Genomic DNA, 13,169 nt, shown 5'->3' on the forward strand with positions numbered 1-13,169 from the left:
AATTATAGTTGAAATAAAAAGATTGTTGCATATGAGATTATAAAAAAAATAAATTGGGGTAGTGGAACTTATTTTTTGAGAAGCTTATAAGCTCTTAAAACTTTTTTTTGAACTTATAAGTTGTTTTGATGAGCTCATAAGCTCAGCCAAACACCCTCTAAACCTCTTAATAGAGGGTCATGTACGGTCTATGCGTATAGAGTAATACTATTCACAAAATATGATAGCAATATTAAATAAAGCACTTTGTATAGCCCCGCCTCTTTCATATTTTCTTTTTTATAGATTTTTTTTTTGGCAAGGCTCTTTTAATTTTTCTACAACTAGCAGAAAGAACGTACGTTGTATGTGTAATTAATGTTATTTTAATTGATAATTTATTATTTAAAAAAATCTATTAATTCATTACTTTTATTAGATAATTTATTGGATGGATGTATTTATTTATAAGCCTTGTCAATAGCTAAGTATTCTGTATAGATTTGGGTGACAAATAAATGTATATAAAAATAGATTTATATTTTATAAATATAATAATAAATATATATCAGGAATAAAATAGGCAATCCACAAGTTGTGCTTTAAACTAATCTTAGGTTTCACCAAACGGTGCGACCTCCTGTGTATGAACAGTGAGGTTCTAGGTTCAAACCCCATTGCTCCCCCTCCCCAACTCCCCCAAGTTAAAATAAAATAAAATTATGAGACTAGTCTTAGTATATAGATAGATTAATTTAAAGTAACTCATCCGAAATTTGGAGAGATTTATGATTTATGCATATCTCTTGTCTATTTTTTGGCTCTCTTGTTTTTCTTTTTCTTTTTTTTCACTGCGGCTTCCAAGTAGAATAGCTGTGAAAAGAGATACAAAACATGTGGTTAAAATTCGTATTTCTAATCTCTCATCTTTATAAAGACGAAAATGTCACTAAAACATGTGGTTGAAATAGTTCTTTTGATTCGTACCGCTGTTAAGTGAGATATATGGGATTAAAACATAATCAAAGATGAAACAATTTGAAAAATAGAGAATTCGACTGTAACTCCACTTTTTGTTGATGGGAAAAAGTTGTAGCGCATGTGCCCGAATGCCCATATTTTGACTACTGTGTAGTGAGATTCCTAGATGGGGCCTATTTGCACATCCATTACCCCTCTAATATCTTCTTCTTTTTTTTACTTCAAAAATAACACTTCCTCCATCAAGCAAAAAAGTTTATCACTTCAATTTATAATAGTAAAATTTACACAAATTCACTCGTATTTAAAATAAGATTCTTATTTCATTTACAACTTCACTCAGGTATTTTTTTTTCCCCGGTATGGGTGCGTAGGTAAAGTCTTTGATTTGGCCTTCTTTAGTGTTGCTCACTAACAGACAAATATTCCAGCTATCAAATTATTCATCATTTTTATCAACTCTCAACCCCATCACTCGAAAATACTTATATTTATTTTTCGCTTTTATTAGCAATAATTCGTATTGATCTTGTGGGCTTTTTTCCTCCTTATTTAATTGTTGGGAAAACTGGAAAATGGAGCAAAGCAAATCTAACGTTGATGCAAGATTGCTTTCGTTTTAAAACATAGTATTATTTATATTGTTTTTAAAAGCATCCTAAATAGCATCTTCATTAGTCACTATGATTATGCTTTAGTGGTTCATTGTGTGTTTCGTACTCGTGTGATTCTTCAATGATTCGTTCAATATAATAATAAATTTAATGTTTTGATGTGTCATTGATAGAGTGGAGCATTTATAACATACTATATGCTCTTATAAAATTAATTGATTAATTCAAGAAACAAATCAATCTTTGAACTTAAATTGATTTCAGCAATGTAGTCCGATCCTAGCAACATGATGAAAATCTCTATATGTGAGATACAAATAGGGGTGTGCAGCGGGTCGGACCCGGACCGACCCGCCGGGTTTGTAGACCCGAAATTTTTAAAAAAACGGACCGACCCGGACCGAAATTTTCGAGCGGGCCGACCCGGGACCGGACCGAACCCGAGCAACGGGTTCGGTTCGGTCCGGGTCAGACCCGCTAAAAACCTAATTTTTTTTTATTTTATTTTTCCCTATTTTTCACCTATTTTTCAAATCTAAAACATTAAAAATACGATACCAAAACATATATCATAGTCTCAAATTTTCGCAATCCACAATCACAAAAAACAAAACATAAATCTTAGGGTTAGATTCATAAGTTAGATTAATATTATATTATTATTATAAATATTAATTATTAAATATAAATATTAAATTTTAAATAGCACGGGTCGGTTCCGGGTTCGCCGGGTTTCGACCGGGTTCGACCCGGACCGACCCGAAAAACTTTCGGTCCTCAAAATAAGACCCAACCCGGACCAAACACCTATAGTGGGCCGGTTCGGTCCGGACCGAACCCGTTGGTCCGGGCGAGTTCGGCGGGTCCGGGTTGGGTTTGCACACCCTAGATACAAATCAGAAGTCAATAGACAGTATATGAAGAAGTAAATTAAACATGATGGTGACAGATAAATCGATCAAAATTTAGCATTAAATTGTGTGAAATATGGCACTATTACACGCCCATCATCCTTGAAAATGAAACTATTCAGTTTTCAACATGTTTGTGCTGCTTTTGCTTTGACAATATTGTCGTCTGCTACAATTTTCTTGCGGACAACATCATATAAAGTCATTTTTTCCAAGACTTTTGCTCTCCTCTAACCTTTCAATTCACAATCTGGTCTTTAGAATTGGAAAACGTGAAATAATTAAATTCCCATTATATATCCTAAATATATATATATATATATATATATATATATATAGATGATCAAAATTAATCGACGTATATATATTTCCCACACTTTAGAGTTTAGATTATATATATATATTCAAACTAAATAAAAATGTCGGTAAATAAATATGTTTCCTAATGCACAATTCAACAAAAACAATCATATAGGTGTAACAAATCCATGCCCACGTTGCAACGTCATTAAAGCAAAAGTGCACATCAAATCATATTTTCTTCATTCCAAAGACAAAAATAATCACCCATCATTAGAATTGCGACTCTCTCGTTTTACTTTTTAATTTTTTAAAAAGTAGGCGCACACATGCATTTATCAAAATTGTCATAGAAATGAAATTGGATAGTAAGATGAAGTTTGAATAGCATAGTCATGAGTTTGGAAACAACAATTAATCCTTAATTATTGAGATACAAGAAGCTAGCATTGTTGGGTGAATTTAAGCTACATTACCATCCCACCAAGACTAGTGGTCTCATAGACGGGCAGCTCCTCCTCTATGTTTTGGAGCTCAAACAGATCGGAGCTAGCGCAGCTCATATCATCGAAATCCCGCTCACTCTCATGATGATAATGCCGAAAACTGTCGATGTTTTTCTTGATAAACTGGCTGCCAACGGCAAACTCATCTTGGCTGAACCTCACAGACCTCTTGGGTCTGGAGGAGGCGTTCTTGGTGAGGCACGATCGCGTATACGTCGTGGTCGTGTCCTTCATTGATCTGGACTTCCTCATGGAGCTCCATTCGTCAGTGGACTTGAAGTTGCGGGGGCTGAAAATGGAGTTGAAGAAGTTGGAGATTTTGGCGCCTGGTGAAATGGGCTCCTTCACCTTCTTCGACGTCTTCCTCGCCTCCCTCTTGGGCTTGCTGGTTTTGGGGCTGCCTCTGGAATCGGTTTCGGAGGAGGAGAAGACGCTGGAGTCGGTGGAGGAGGCGGAGTTGGAGGCCAAGTGGCGGGGCATGGAGTACTGCTTCTCGATCCATTTCTCGATGACGATGGCACGGCGGAGGCTCTCGATGTCGTCTTCCACTTTTGTGGCGGCGTTTCGTGTGTGGGAGGCGTTGGTCTCGTCGATGGAGCGGTAGATGGCGTCGAGGAGAGATGAGGAGAAGGAAGGCCCCTTCATACCCATGTTTTGATTATTGGAAGGGATGCATGCGATGCGAGAGAGAATTAAAGCCAAATGCTGCGCCTTGGATGTTGGGTTGGGGGATATAATAATTGCGCATCCAAAATGCTGCTTATTAGCTTTGGGGAAATTCAAGACCATAATATAGTGATGCTATTGTGTGAGCTTGTGGGGGCCGCCCACTTTAGTGTCAATACTACCACCACAATAAATCGGGTTTAATCGATTATAAGAAGAGCATTTCCAGCAGATCACCTAAATGTATCACTAACTCTAAATTTAGGCTAAAACAATTGAAAATGAGATAAAAAATGCATCCAACAAATCCCCTAAATTGAATGAGCCCACCAAAAATTTTACACCTACCTAAATTCAATCTTAAATTTACATTCACCCTAAATTTATTTTAAGCTTATAATTAGTAGGACTCACACATAATTATTATTTTTATGTAAAAAATAGGAGATTTGGTGTATGCATTTATAAAATCGAGATCCTAAAATAAAATAGGGAAGCTTTAGGGAAGAATATAGGAGCATAATTTTGGGATTTCTGCTGGGAGTGCTCTTAGTTGTTTTATGCGATGAGAAAAATACACTTCTCTTATTGAAATATGCAACTTGTAAATTACCAAGTTTTGAATTTTTCATACCACAAAAGTTTCTATTTGCAAATTATTATAGTACTTAACTTTGATTGATTTTAATTTTTACAATCAAGATTAGTTTATTTCCTAATTCATACTCGTATTGTATGGCCGTTTGAGAATTGGAGGTGGCCAAAATTTAAGCGGTCATGCCAGCATCAATTTAAGATAAATCAATTATAATCACAAAATCAAATCAAATTTAAAAATATAAGGGTAATTACTGTATATATACATAAATTTTACTCAATTTCTGGTATTTAACGTGAACCGTAAATCCTAATTATAAATACATGAACTTTACTCACTTTATGGTACTCCCCCCATTCCAATAATAACATCTCAATTTTTCTTTTTGGGCATTCCATTTATGGTGTCACAACCCAAAAAATGAAATAATTTACTTTATCTAACATCTCTATCTCTCTCTCTCTTCATTTAGTTATATTTCTTTTACTTTTTCATTATTCTTTCCATCTCTCCTCATTTACTTTATCTATATTTTCTTAATTTACGTGCCCAATTTTTTCGGAACGATATTATTGGAACAGATGGAGTATTTAACATGAACTTTAAAACTTAGTTATAAATACATGAACTTTAAACTTATTCAATTTTTAACTCGTTTTTCATTTATCCCAAATTAAAGCCGATTTGAAATGCCTGAATCTTGACATGGACAATTCGAACTGAGATACGACAACGTTATTTTTAGTTAGAGAAAAATAACCCAAAATTAAAATATAAAAGTGAGCGATTGAATAATTTACGTGACTTTAGATGATTTATGTGATATTAACCCTTAAGATAGTATATGACTTGTACAAGAATCGTATCCTATATATCCCCTTGTACTTGGTATCTATTTCGTAAAAACTGACGTAGTTGTAAAAGTTGATGTAACAAAATAATGAAATTGCATTATCGACAAAGTTGACAAGTCCATGGTTACTCAGACCCACCTCGATTCCTTAGGATGAGAACATATGAAATTAATTTGGACAAAACAAGTGATGAACGTGTCGCATTTCCATCCCTGCACGTACAAAAGAGGGGGTGACTGGGTTCCCATACTCATGAACCCATGTGCATTAGCAGAGACATCAAGTTGAGTTTTGAGGAAAGAAAAACCACATGGTCCAAAAGGCTAGTGCCGTTGTTAAGTAGAGACAGAATTGAATTCGAATGGTATCCTACACATTAGCAATATTTTGTTAGGTAACAGACAGTGAATTAAATCGAGAAATGGAGCAGTTTGGGCATCAGCCAGCAGTATCATGAGAGAGCACGAAATCATGTCCCGTGCCAAGTGAACATTCCATCAACCCCACCACCATCTACAATCAAAAGCCTATGGAGCTATAAACTTCTATTTCAAGTCGAGGCAGCCAGTTTTCCCACATGGATTGATGGGAAGTGGAAAATAAGAAGCATTCAGAGTTGGGATAGACATCAACAAAATGCCTATGCTGCAGCAATCGAGCATTTATTGCGCTGCATTTTTTGGCTTCATCCATAAACATTGGAGTATGGTGGAAATGGTTGTGCTGTTTCCGTTACCAGCTTCCACCCCTAACTGGTTCATGTGGAGCTAAGCCTCTGGACATCAACAAGCTGGTAGAGGTCTCCTCGTCGCTGCCTCTGGAATGGGAGGAACGTTCTGAAACACAACAAGAAATTGACACAACGGAGATGGCCTAATCAGAATTCGAATTTTAAACCTGGATAAACTGTATTCTATGAACGAATCCAGGACAGGGAAAAGGTGAAATCTGTTTGGCCAAAAAATATGATGTGGGTTTAAACACATGTGCTTTGCTTCCAAGTGCATACATACAAAGAGAAGAAATCAAGGAATGCAGAGGAGTTCTTTTTTTAATTTTCATGTTCAGTCAAAGAAATCATTTCGGATCTGAGATTTTCTAATTTAAGATACGCAAGTTCACGAACAAGTAGTGCCAAACACAATTGCAATGAGACAGTCAGTTATAAATTCATGTATACATAAATGATGAAATGAATGCGCAATATAAAGCTCTAACTATGAATGTACATGAGCAACATTACCTTCTTTGCTCAATAAGGGCATAATCAATCTCGGATATGACTATCGCCTCATCATGTTCAGTGGTTGCAAGAACTTCACCAAACTGCCAGATGTAGTTCCTTCATGTGAGTGTGAATTTACTTGGATTCCTATTCCAAATTTTGGCCGATTTTCTGAATTCATTTTAGCTTATTATATACTATATAACATAATAAATTTTTACGTGAACTTATCAATGGCACAGACAAGCATCGGTCATACCAGTGTTTGCACGAGAAGTGTTGAGCCATCGACACAAATAATTCATCAATTGTTGAATCATGCCAGTTTTTCAATTCAACTAACTCTGCTCAAGAAACTCCCAACTCACTTGTCCTCGAATTATGTCATTTAGGTGGATTCATTCCACTTAATTAAGTGTATATAATACTAATACTAACATCAGAGAAAGGAAATTGATTTGTCTGAACTTCCATGACCTTGTGTTTTAATGTAAATTCTCCCGTGTGAGAGTTATGCTCTTCCAGTAGGGCTTTGAGTCCAAGCTCTGCTTATCTGAGTGGAGTGTCGGATTCTGTTAGAAGTTTCTTCAAGAACCTTAAAAGAAGTTCCTTGGGAACCGATGTAAACTTTTTCTCTTTCTCTATTTTAGAGAAAAGTTCGTGTAGTGTGAATTCTCTGACCATTGTTTGTTTTAGAAATCTCTTTGTGTACAGATTAATTTATTATCGAAAGAAGAGTTTTCTACAAATAACGGCTCTTGTTGATTCTCTAATTATATTGTGCATAGTCGATCTTTTAGAACGAGCACAAATTGAATGATTCAACAAACTATTCATCAATTGTTGAATCATCCAATTCGCGCTTGACCAAAAACATCATCTATCACAATATAAATTGAGAATAAAAAGGAACTGTCATTTTCCGTAATACTCTTCTTTCGATAATAAATCAATCCTTATATTCAAAGAGATTTCTAAAACAAACAATCGTTCGAGAATTTAGACCACACTAACTTTTCTCTAAAATAGAAAAGGAAGAAAATTTTATACAGAAGGGAGAACTCCATGTAACATTCTGGAAAAAACTTCCAACTCCTTGTAACGTTCTGGAAAAAACTTCCAACAGACAGTCCACTGAAACTTAAAGTCCTACGGAAGAGCATAACTCTCTTGTGAAAGAATATACAATAAAACACCAACGTAACGGAAATTAAGGCCACTCAACCTTTCTTGATGTTAATATTGGTATTACATATACTGATATAATTGAAATCAATAACCCAAATGACATGATTCTGTTGGAAGTAATTTAAATAATTACTATAAACAGTATGACAATAATCTAAGAATATTAGATCAGAATTACTAACTTGAAGCCATGATGAATTCTGTATGAAGATTTGATCTTCCAGGAATACAGTATTCTTTATGATTTTACGTAGACTCTGATGGGAATGAGAATACAGAAAGAACTTACAATTTCCTAGGGACCAAATAATAAATATAACATTTAATATATACATAATATAATACTCCCTCTGTCCCATTAAAAGTTGCCTGTATTCCATTTTGAGTTGTCCCACTATAAGTGGCCAATTTCCCTAAATGGAAAAATTTAACCCTAAAAAAGATGTAAGCCCTACCACTTTTAACCAATTTACACCTTCTCCTTAATTCTCATGCCGAAAAGTTTTGAGCCACTTATAGTGGAAACGGAGGGAGTAGTATTTATTTACATTAATTACATATATATATTTGTCCCTTAATTGGATTAATTAAGAATTTAATCCAATAGATTCGACTGCCGGTGAGTGTTAGGAGCTTCCTGAGAATAGTAAGTTGCATAAAAAAATGACATGATTCAACAATTGATGAATTGTTTATTGCGAGCGGGCTATTCCCCGAGTTGAAAAAAAAAAGTTAGAAAGCAGCAAATCAATTGTGGTGTTGGTATTGATTCACTCCGAGTTGCCGATGATTCAGCACATGTGGGTGCCCGTATAAGCACGTGTTGAATTTATTATATATGTAATAAGCTAAAATGAGTTTGAGGAATGAAATTAAAATTCACCCTAACCTTATTGTACACTTACCGGCCCGACAAGAGTAGAATGCCCCCAAGCCACATAACTAGAACCAGTGTCTCTAGCTGGTGAACAAGTTGCCACATACAGCTGCCAAAGTCAAACAACCAGTGCAACAATTTAGTTCGCATGCATTCATGTGCATGGTAATTGGTGAATTATTGGCTACATCTACATACTGACCAGCTGCAATCATGATTAAGGTCAAGTTCATGATAATTGGTCAAATGGCTCTTACAGTGCATAGATGATGCATTTAATTGAAACTGGCTGTAAACTGTTTATGTAATTATATCCTCAAATTTGGTGCTAAATAAGCACTAGACAACTCCATTCAGGATCAAATGTCTAGTTAGTGCTAGACTGTTTTATGAGCAAAATAATTAAAATCTGATAAATTTTGTGGATTTTTAATAAATTAATAATAGCTACAAGCTACATACGAAATTCTCTAAATACATAATAAAGTAACCAAATGTTATACTTATTGATTTCCAAATGGAATACAAGGAGTCATATATACATGATCTAGTGAAGAGAAAATAGACTTCCTCTACCCAATAATTTGCATAACAAATTACAGGCATGATTTTCTGTTTTAATGCTTATGAACAACTCATTTAACCACTACAAGTAATCTTTTTAATGATAAAATAAGGATCAGTGGCAAAATATTAAGGGGTCTAATTTATTGTTCTAAAGCTCAATTTTCCTCTCTAGTCTTGTATAAATGGTTTATGTCTCCAAGCAAAAAATTCCATATTGTTTAGTCAGATCAGAACTTTGAGATTTGTAGAGCATAAAAATGGATGTGCACATTATGGCCCACTAATACAAGATGGAGTTGTGTCTGACTAATTTCAGCAGTCAGAAGCACATAGATCATGATACATACCTGACAATCCGCTGCCCTGAATAGTAAGAAGAAATGCATCAGTGATATAATTGAAACAACGTATAACTACAGGAAAATAAATATATCCCTGGCCCTACCCACTGCACGAGGAAAAAAATAGCACACACTAGTTCCCAAGACACAAGTAGTTTGACCAGGCAAAAAATTCGCCAAAGTTAATTCATCTAAGGATGTTCTATAACTTAGATTAGACCATATCACTATCTGATCATTAAAAACTGTAGACTAACTTCTCCACCACAAGCATTACATTATAAGCAACATTTTGGCACATAAACACAACGCTTTGGAAATGTGAAAGGCTCTAATAACATATAATCACGTAAAACTTCATTACATTATCAAATCAAATAGACATAAATAACACTCTGCCATTAAAGGCTCATTCCTCAACAGATGACCATTCCAAGCGTCTACAGTAGGAATAGTGTAGCAACTATTTTTATTTAGGCTTTAAAGGAAGGACCATGTTAAGTTATTATAATCATATGTATGCCAACAACCTTATTTACAGAAAGAGACATAGGCATTTCAGAAACTGATAATAGTTGTCTGACATCTGATGTGAAATGAATAAAATAAACTAGTTCAATCAACCTAGGCAATGCCTCGTAATAATATCAAAACTTAAGTTACAGAACTTCGTAATACAGAAGCTTAGCCATTAGCTTACCGCGCCCGCTGCAATAACTCCCAGTGAAGGGGACCAGTAGTCATGTTAAAGGCCCCTGGATAACAAAGCAAGTGGGCACCTAAAGAAGAAGAGGCAGGCAATTAGGTGCTTCAAGCCCATGTGAATAAGAATGCTATTTTCAATTATTTTGAACCTTCTAAGTAGAACAAAAAGGAATTGACATAGTCACATAGGTTAATCAAAATAACTTTAATATGATAAATGAATAAGCATTTGATCTGAAGCAGATCCTGTAGACAACTTTCAGCAAATATAGCCAGAAATATAGGAGTTAGTAAGAATCAGGTTGCGTCCTAAATGTCTAATGGAAGAATCATTTGGAAATTTGAAAAAGGTAAACTCATAGGCACAGTACCTCTGGCAGCATATATTGCTGCTAGCTCTTGGAATCGAATGTCATAACAAATGCCTATACCAATACGTCCAACACCTACATAAAAGATACACTATTTATACGCTGAAGAAGTTAATGTATGTGTCTCCGTAGTGCAGAAGCTGGAGTATACAAGGTAATGTATAGAACCTTAGTACAGCAAAGTCATATTGGGTAGTTTTAGTCAACCAATCCAGTCAAAGTAACAAACTGTTCATTAGTAATGAGCATATAACAGCTTATTTCAGCTTTCCATCAAACAGATGGCTATGCATACATAATAAGGAGAAAGAAATCAAAATATTCCTCCAACAAAAGCATGACTGAATTGGCATTACATGTGACCCAACTTAAAGCATGCAATGAATTTACTCATGGAAAGTGGACAATCAATTGAAGAGGAAAATCCAATCAATCCGTAGATGAGTCTGCTTAGTGTAAGTGGACAATCAATTGACAAGACAAAAGAGAAAAAAACAATTCAGTTCAAGACTAAAGAACTTTGGAGATGTAAAAGATTGAACTTCAATTCATAAATTTAAGGGTCCTTAACTTCAAAAATTATATATATAACTTCAAAAGTACGCAAAGAAAAATATGACAGAATAACTGAAAATCCTTAAAAGCACAACCTTCAACAAAAAATATTTCATAATCAATTAAAATTAACATAGTATACATGCTTCCAAGAACACTTTGAATTTCATAATGATATCATGAAGTTATTTAATTATAATAGATTGAGAAGCTAACAAAACCTGTGTCAACAATGGTGGGAGTCTCCCCTGCAGTAAGAGTCTTTGATTCTTTGAAGGTCATTTTTCCAGGAATATCAATGTCGAACAAATGAATCTGTGGACAACGAAAGGACCTTTAATTACCATTCGCCACAAGGTGTTCCAACAAGTTGAATGAGAAGTTGAGAGATCCCAATAATTTCAGTAAATCACCGAAGGCTTTTGAACTTAAGATAGTGTGTTTCTGGATTTTCCTTTCGAGAAAGAACATGTACCTTCCGGTGCTTAGCTTTAAGTTTTCCATCTGTATCAAAGACGCAGCAAGTATTATACAATCTATCACCACTTCGTTCGGGAATGGAACCACCAACTATTGTGATCTTTAGACTACGAGAAAGTTCAGATAGCATTGCAGTTGAAGGCGATGCATCACCACCAGCATCAATATCCTCTGCATATACTGGAAAACTATCATTTGAATATGGACTATTCCATATTTCCTGACACCAAATGCAACCGATTAAAAAACTATTTAGTCTTTCAAATCAAGATTTGCTAGAAACCTATTAACTACATAATTACTGAACTTATATAAAGGTTTTAAAGTACTCGGCAAGAATGTTCATAGCCACCAACACTTAGTAAAAAGGAAAGATAACAGGGATTCAAGATTCACTTTTCTGCCGATTGGAACAAAAATTGGAAGGTCAAAACAGCCACTAGCAACGAACTACAAAATAAGATGGTAGAAAACTGATTATTTGAGAGCAACAAAGAATAATTTTAGCCAAGTACAACTTACAGGAAGAAGAATCAGCTGAGCACCCTTCGCTGCAGCATCCTCAATTACTTGACGAGCATGAGCAATGTTTTTTTCCTTGTCAGTAGTAACCGCTAGCTGGCAAAGTGCAATCTTGAACTGAAAAAAGAGGCAGAAAAATTGTCAATGCACCCAATACAATAAATGATCTATTCTCACTAAGTGGAAAAGACATAAATCATCTTACATTATATATATAACTAAGAGAAACAAAACATAACAGAATACCACACTACAAACTTGAAATTTGTATCTGGCCACATAGAATCAACAAAACAATGTTAAAAAAGAAAAAAAAGAAAAAAAAAATACGCCATATCCAAATTTTACAATGTGCCCCATATTTCAAAATTCATAATACAAGGGCAAAATGCGCATATCCAAAATGATGACGCGCCACGTTTGTACAAAACTTCTGCAAATCAAGATAACTTGCCTTGGTAACTGGAGGAGTTGGCGGCGGAATTGCATGTGGAACTCTAGCTTCCTCTGCGGATGCCATTACGGTGGTTGTAGCCGATGAAATTGAACGGATGGACGTCGGCGCAAAACCACAGGAAGCTATTCTGCAGCACAATATCGGATTTTGAGAGAGGTAAGATCGGATTCTGGGAGAGAGTGAACGGGAAACTGAGGAATGGAGAGTTCGAAGTTGAGCTGAGGAAGCGGGGAGCATTTTGAGAACCACTTGAAGCGTATATCAAATTGTATTGTATTTGTAGGGCTTTTACATCCTCGTTATTTTTAGTTTTATTTTTATTTTTATTTTTATTTTTGTTCTTTTATTTTACATCTATATCTATATTCTATATTATATATAAAAGACCAGTTTAACGGTCATAATTTCCCAGCAATTTTTAGCAGTTATTTTTCCAAAAATTTAGGCATTTTGAAAAAACGTGAAGGTTGAC

At 35.0% G+C, this 13,169-nt stretch overlaps 2 protein-coding genes across 5 annotated transcripts; both read right to left on the reverse strand.

Moving 5' to 3' along the window:
- Nucleotides 1–3,146: 3,146 nt before the first annotated feature.
- Nucleotides 3,147–4,114, reverse strand: LOC130988386 (protein BIG GRAIN 1-like A). The gene has a single exon (XM_057912208.1). The coding sequence runs from the start codon at nt 4,078–4,080 to the stop codon at nt 3,253–3,255; it is 828 nt and encodes a 275-aa protein (XP_057768191.1). The 5' UTR covers nt 4,081–4,114; the 3' UTR covers nt 3,147–3,252.
- A 1,606-nt stretch (nt 4,115–5,720) lies between these two features.
- On the reverse strand, nt 5,721–13,037 carry LOC130988387 (omega-amidase, chloroplastic-like). 4 transcript variants are annotated; one of them, XM_057912209.1, is made up of 10 exons: nt 12,695–13,037; nt 12,241–12,357; nt 11,714–11,938; nt 11,460–11,553; nt 10,684–10,758; nt 10,308–10,386; nt 9,614–9,629; nt 8,728–8,808; nt 6,653–6,735; nt 5,721–6,245 (listed from the first exon to the last, which is right to left on the reverse strand). In XM_057912209.1, the coding sequence occupies exons 1-10, from the start codon at nt 12,932–12,934 to the stop codon at nt 6,167–6,169; spliced, it is 1,089 nt and encodes a 362-aa protein (XP_057768192.1). In that variant the 5' UTR covers nt 12,935–13,037; the 3' UTR covers nt 5,721–6,166. The 4 variants fall into 4 exon arrangements, with proteins under 4 accessions (XP_057768192.1, XP_057768194.1, XP_057768193.1 ...); XM_057912211.1 differs by lacking the exon at nt 6,653–6,735; XM_057912212.1 differs by lacking the exon at nt 9,614–9,629 and having other exon boundaries at nt 6,179–6,245.
- Nucleotides 13,038–13,169: the final 132 nt, after the last annotated feature.

Source organism: Salvia miltiorrhiza, chromosome 6, assembly GCF_028751815.1.
Source record: "Salvia miltiorrhiza cultivar Shanhuang (shh) chromosome 6, IMPLAD_Smil_shh, whole genome shotgun sequence".
Classification (NCBI taxonomy): Eukaryota; Viridiplantae; Streptophyta; class Magnoliopsida; order Lamiales; family Lamiaceae; genus Salvia; species Salvia miltiorrhiza.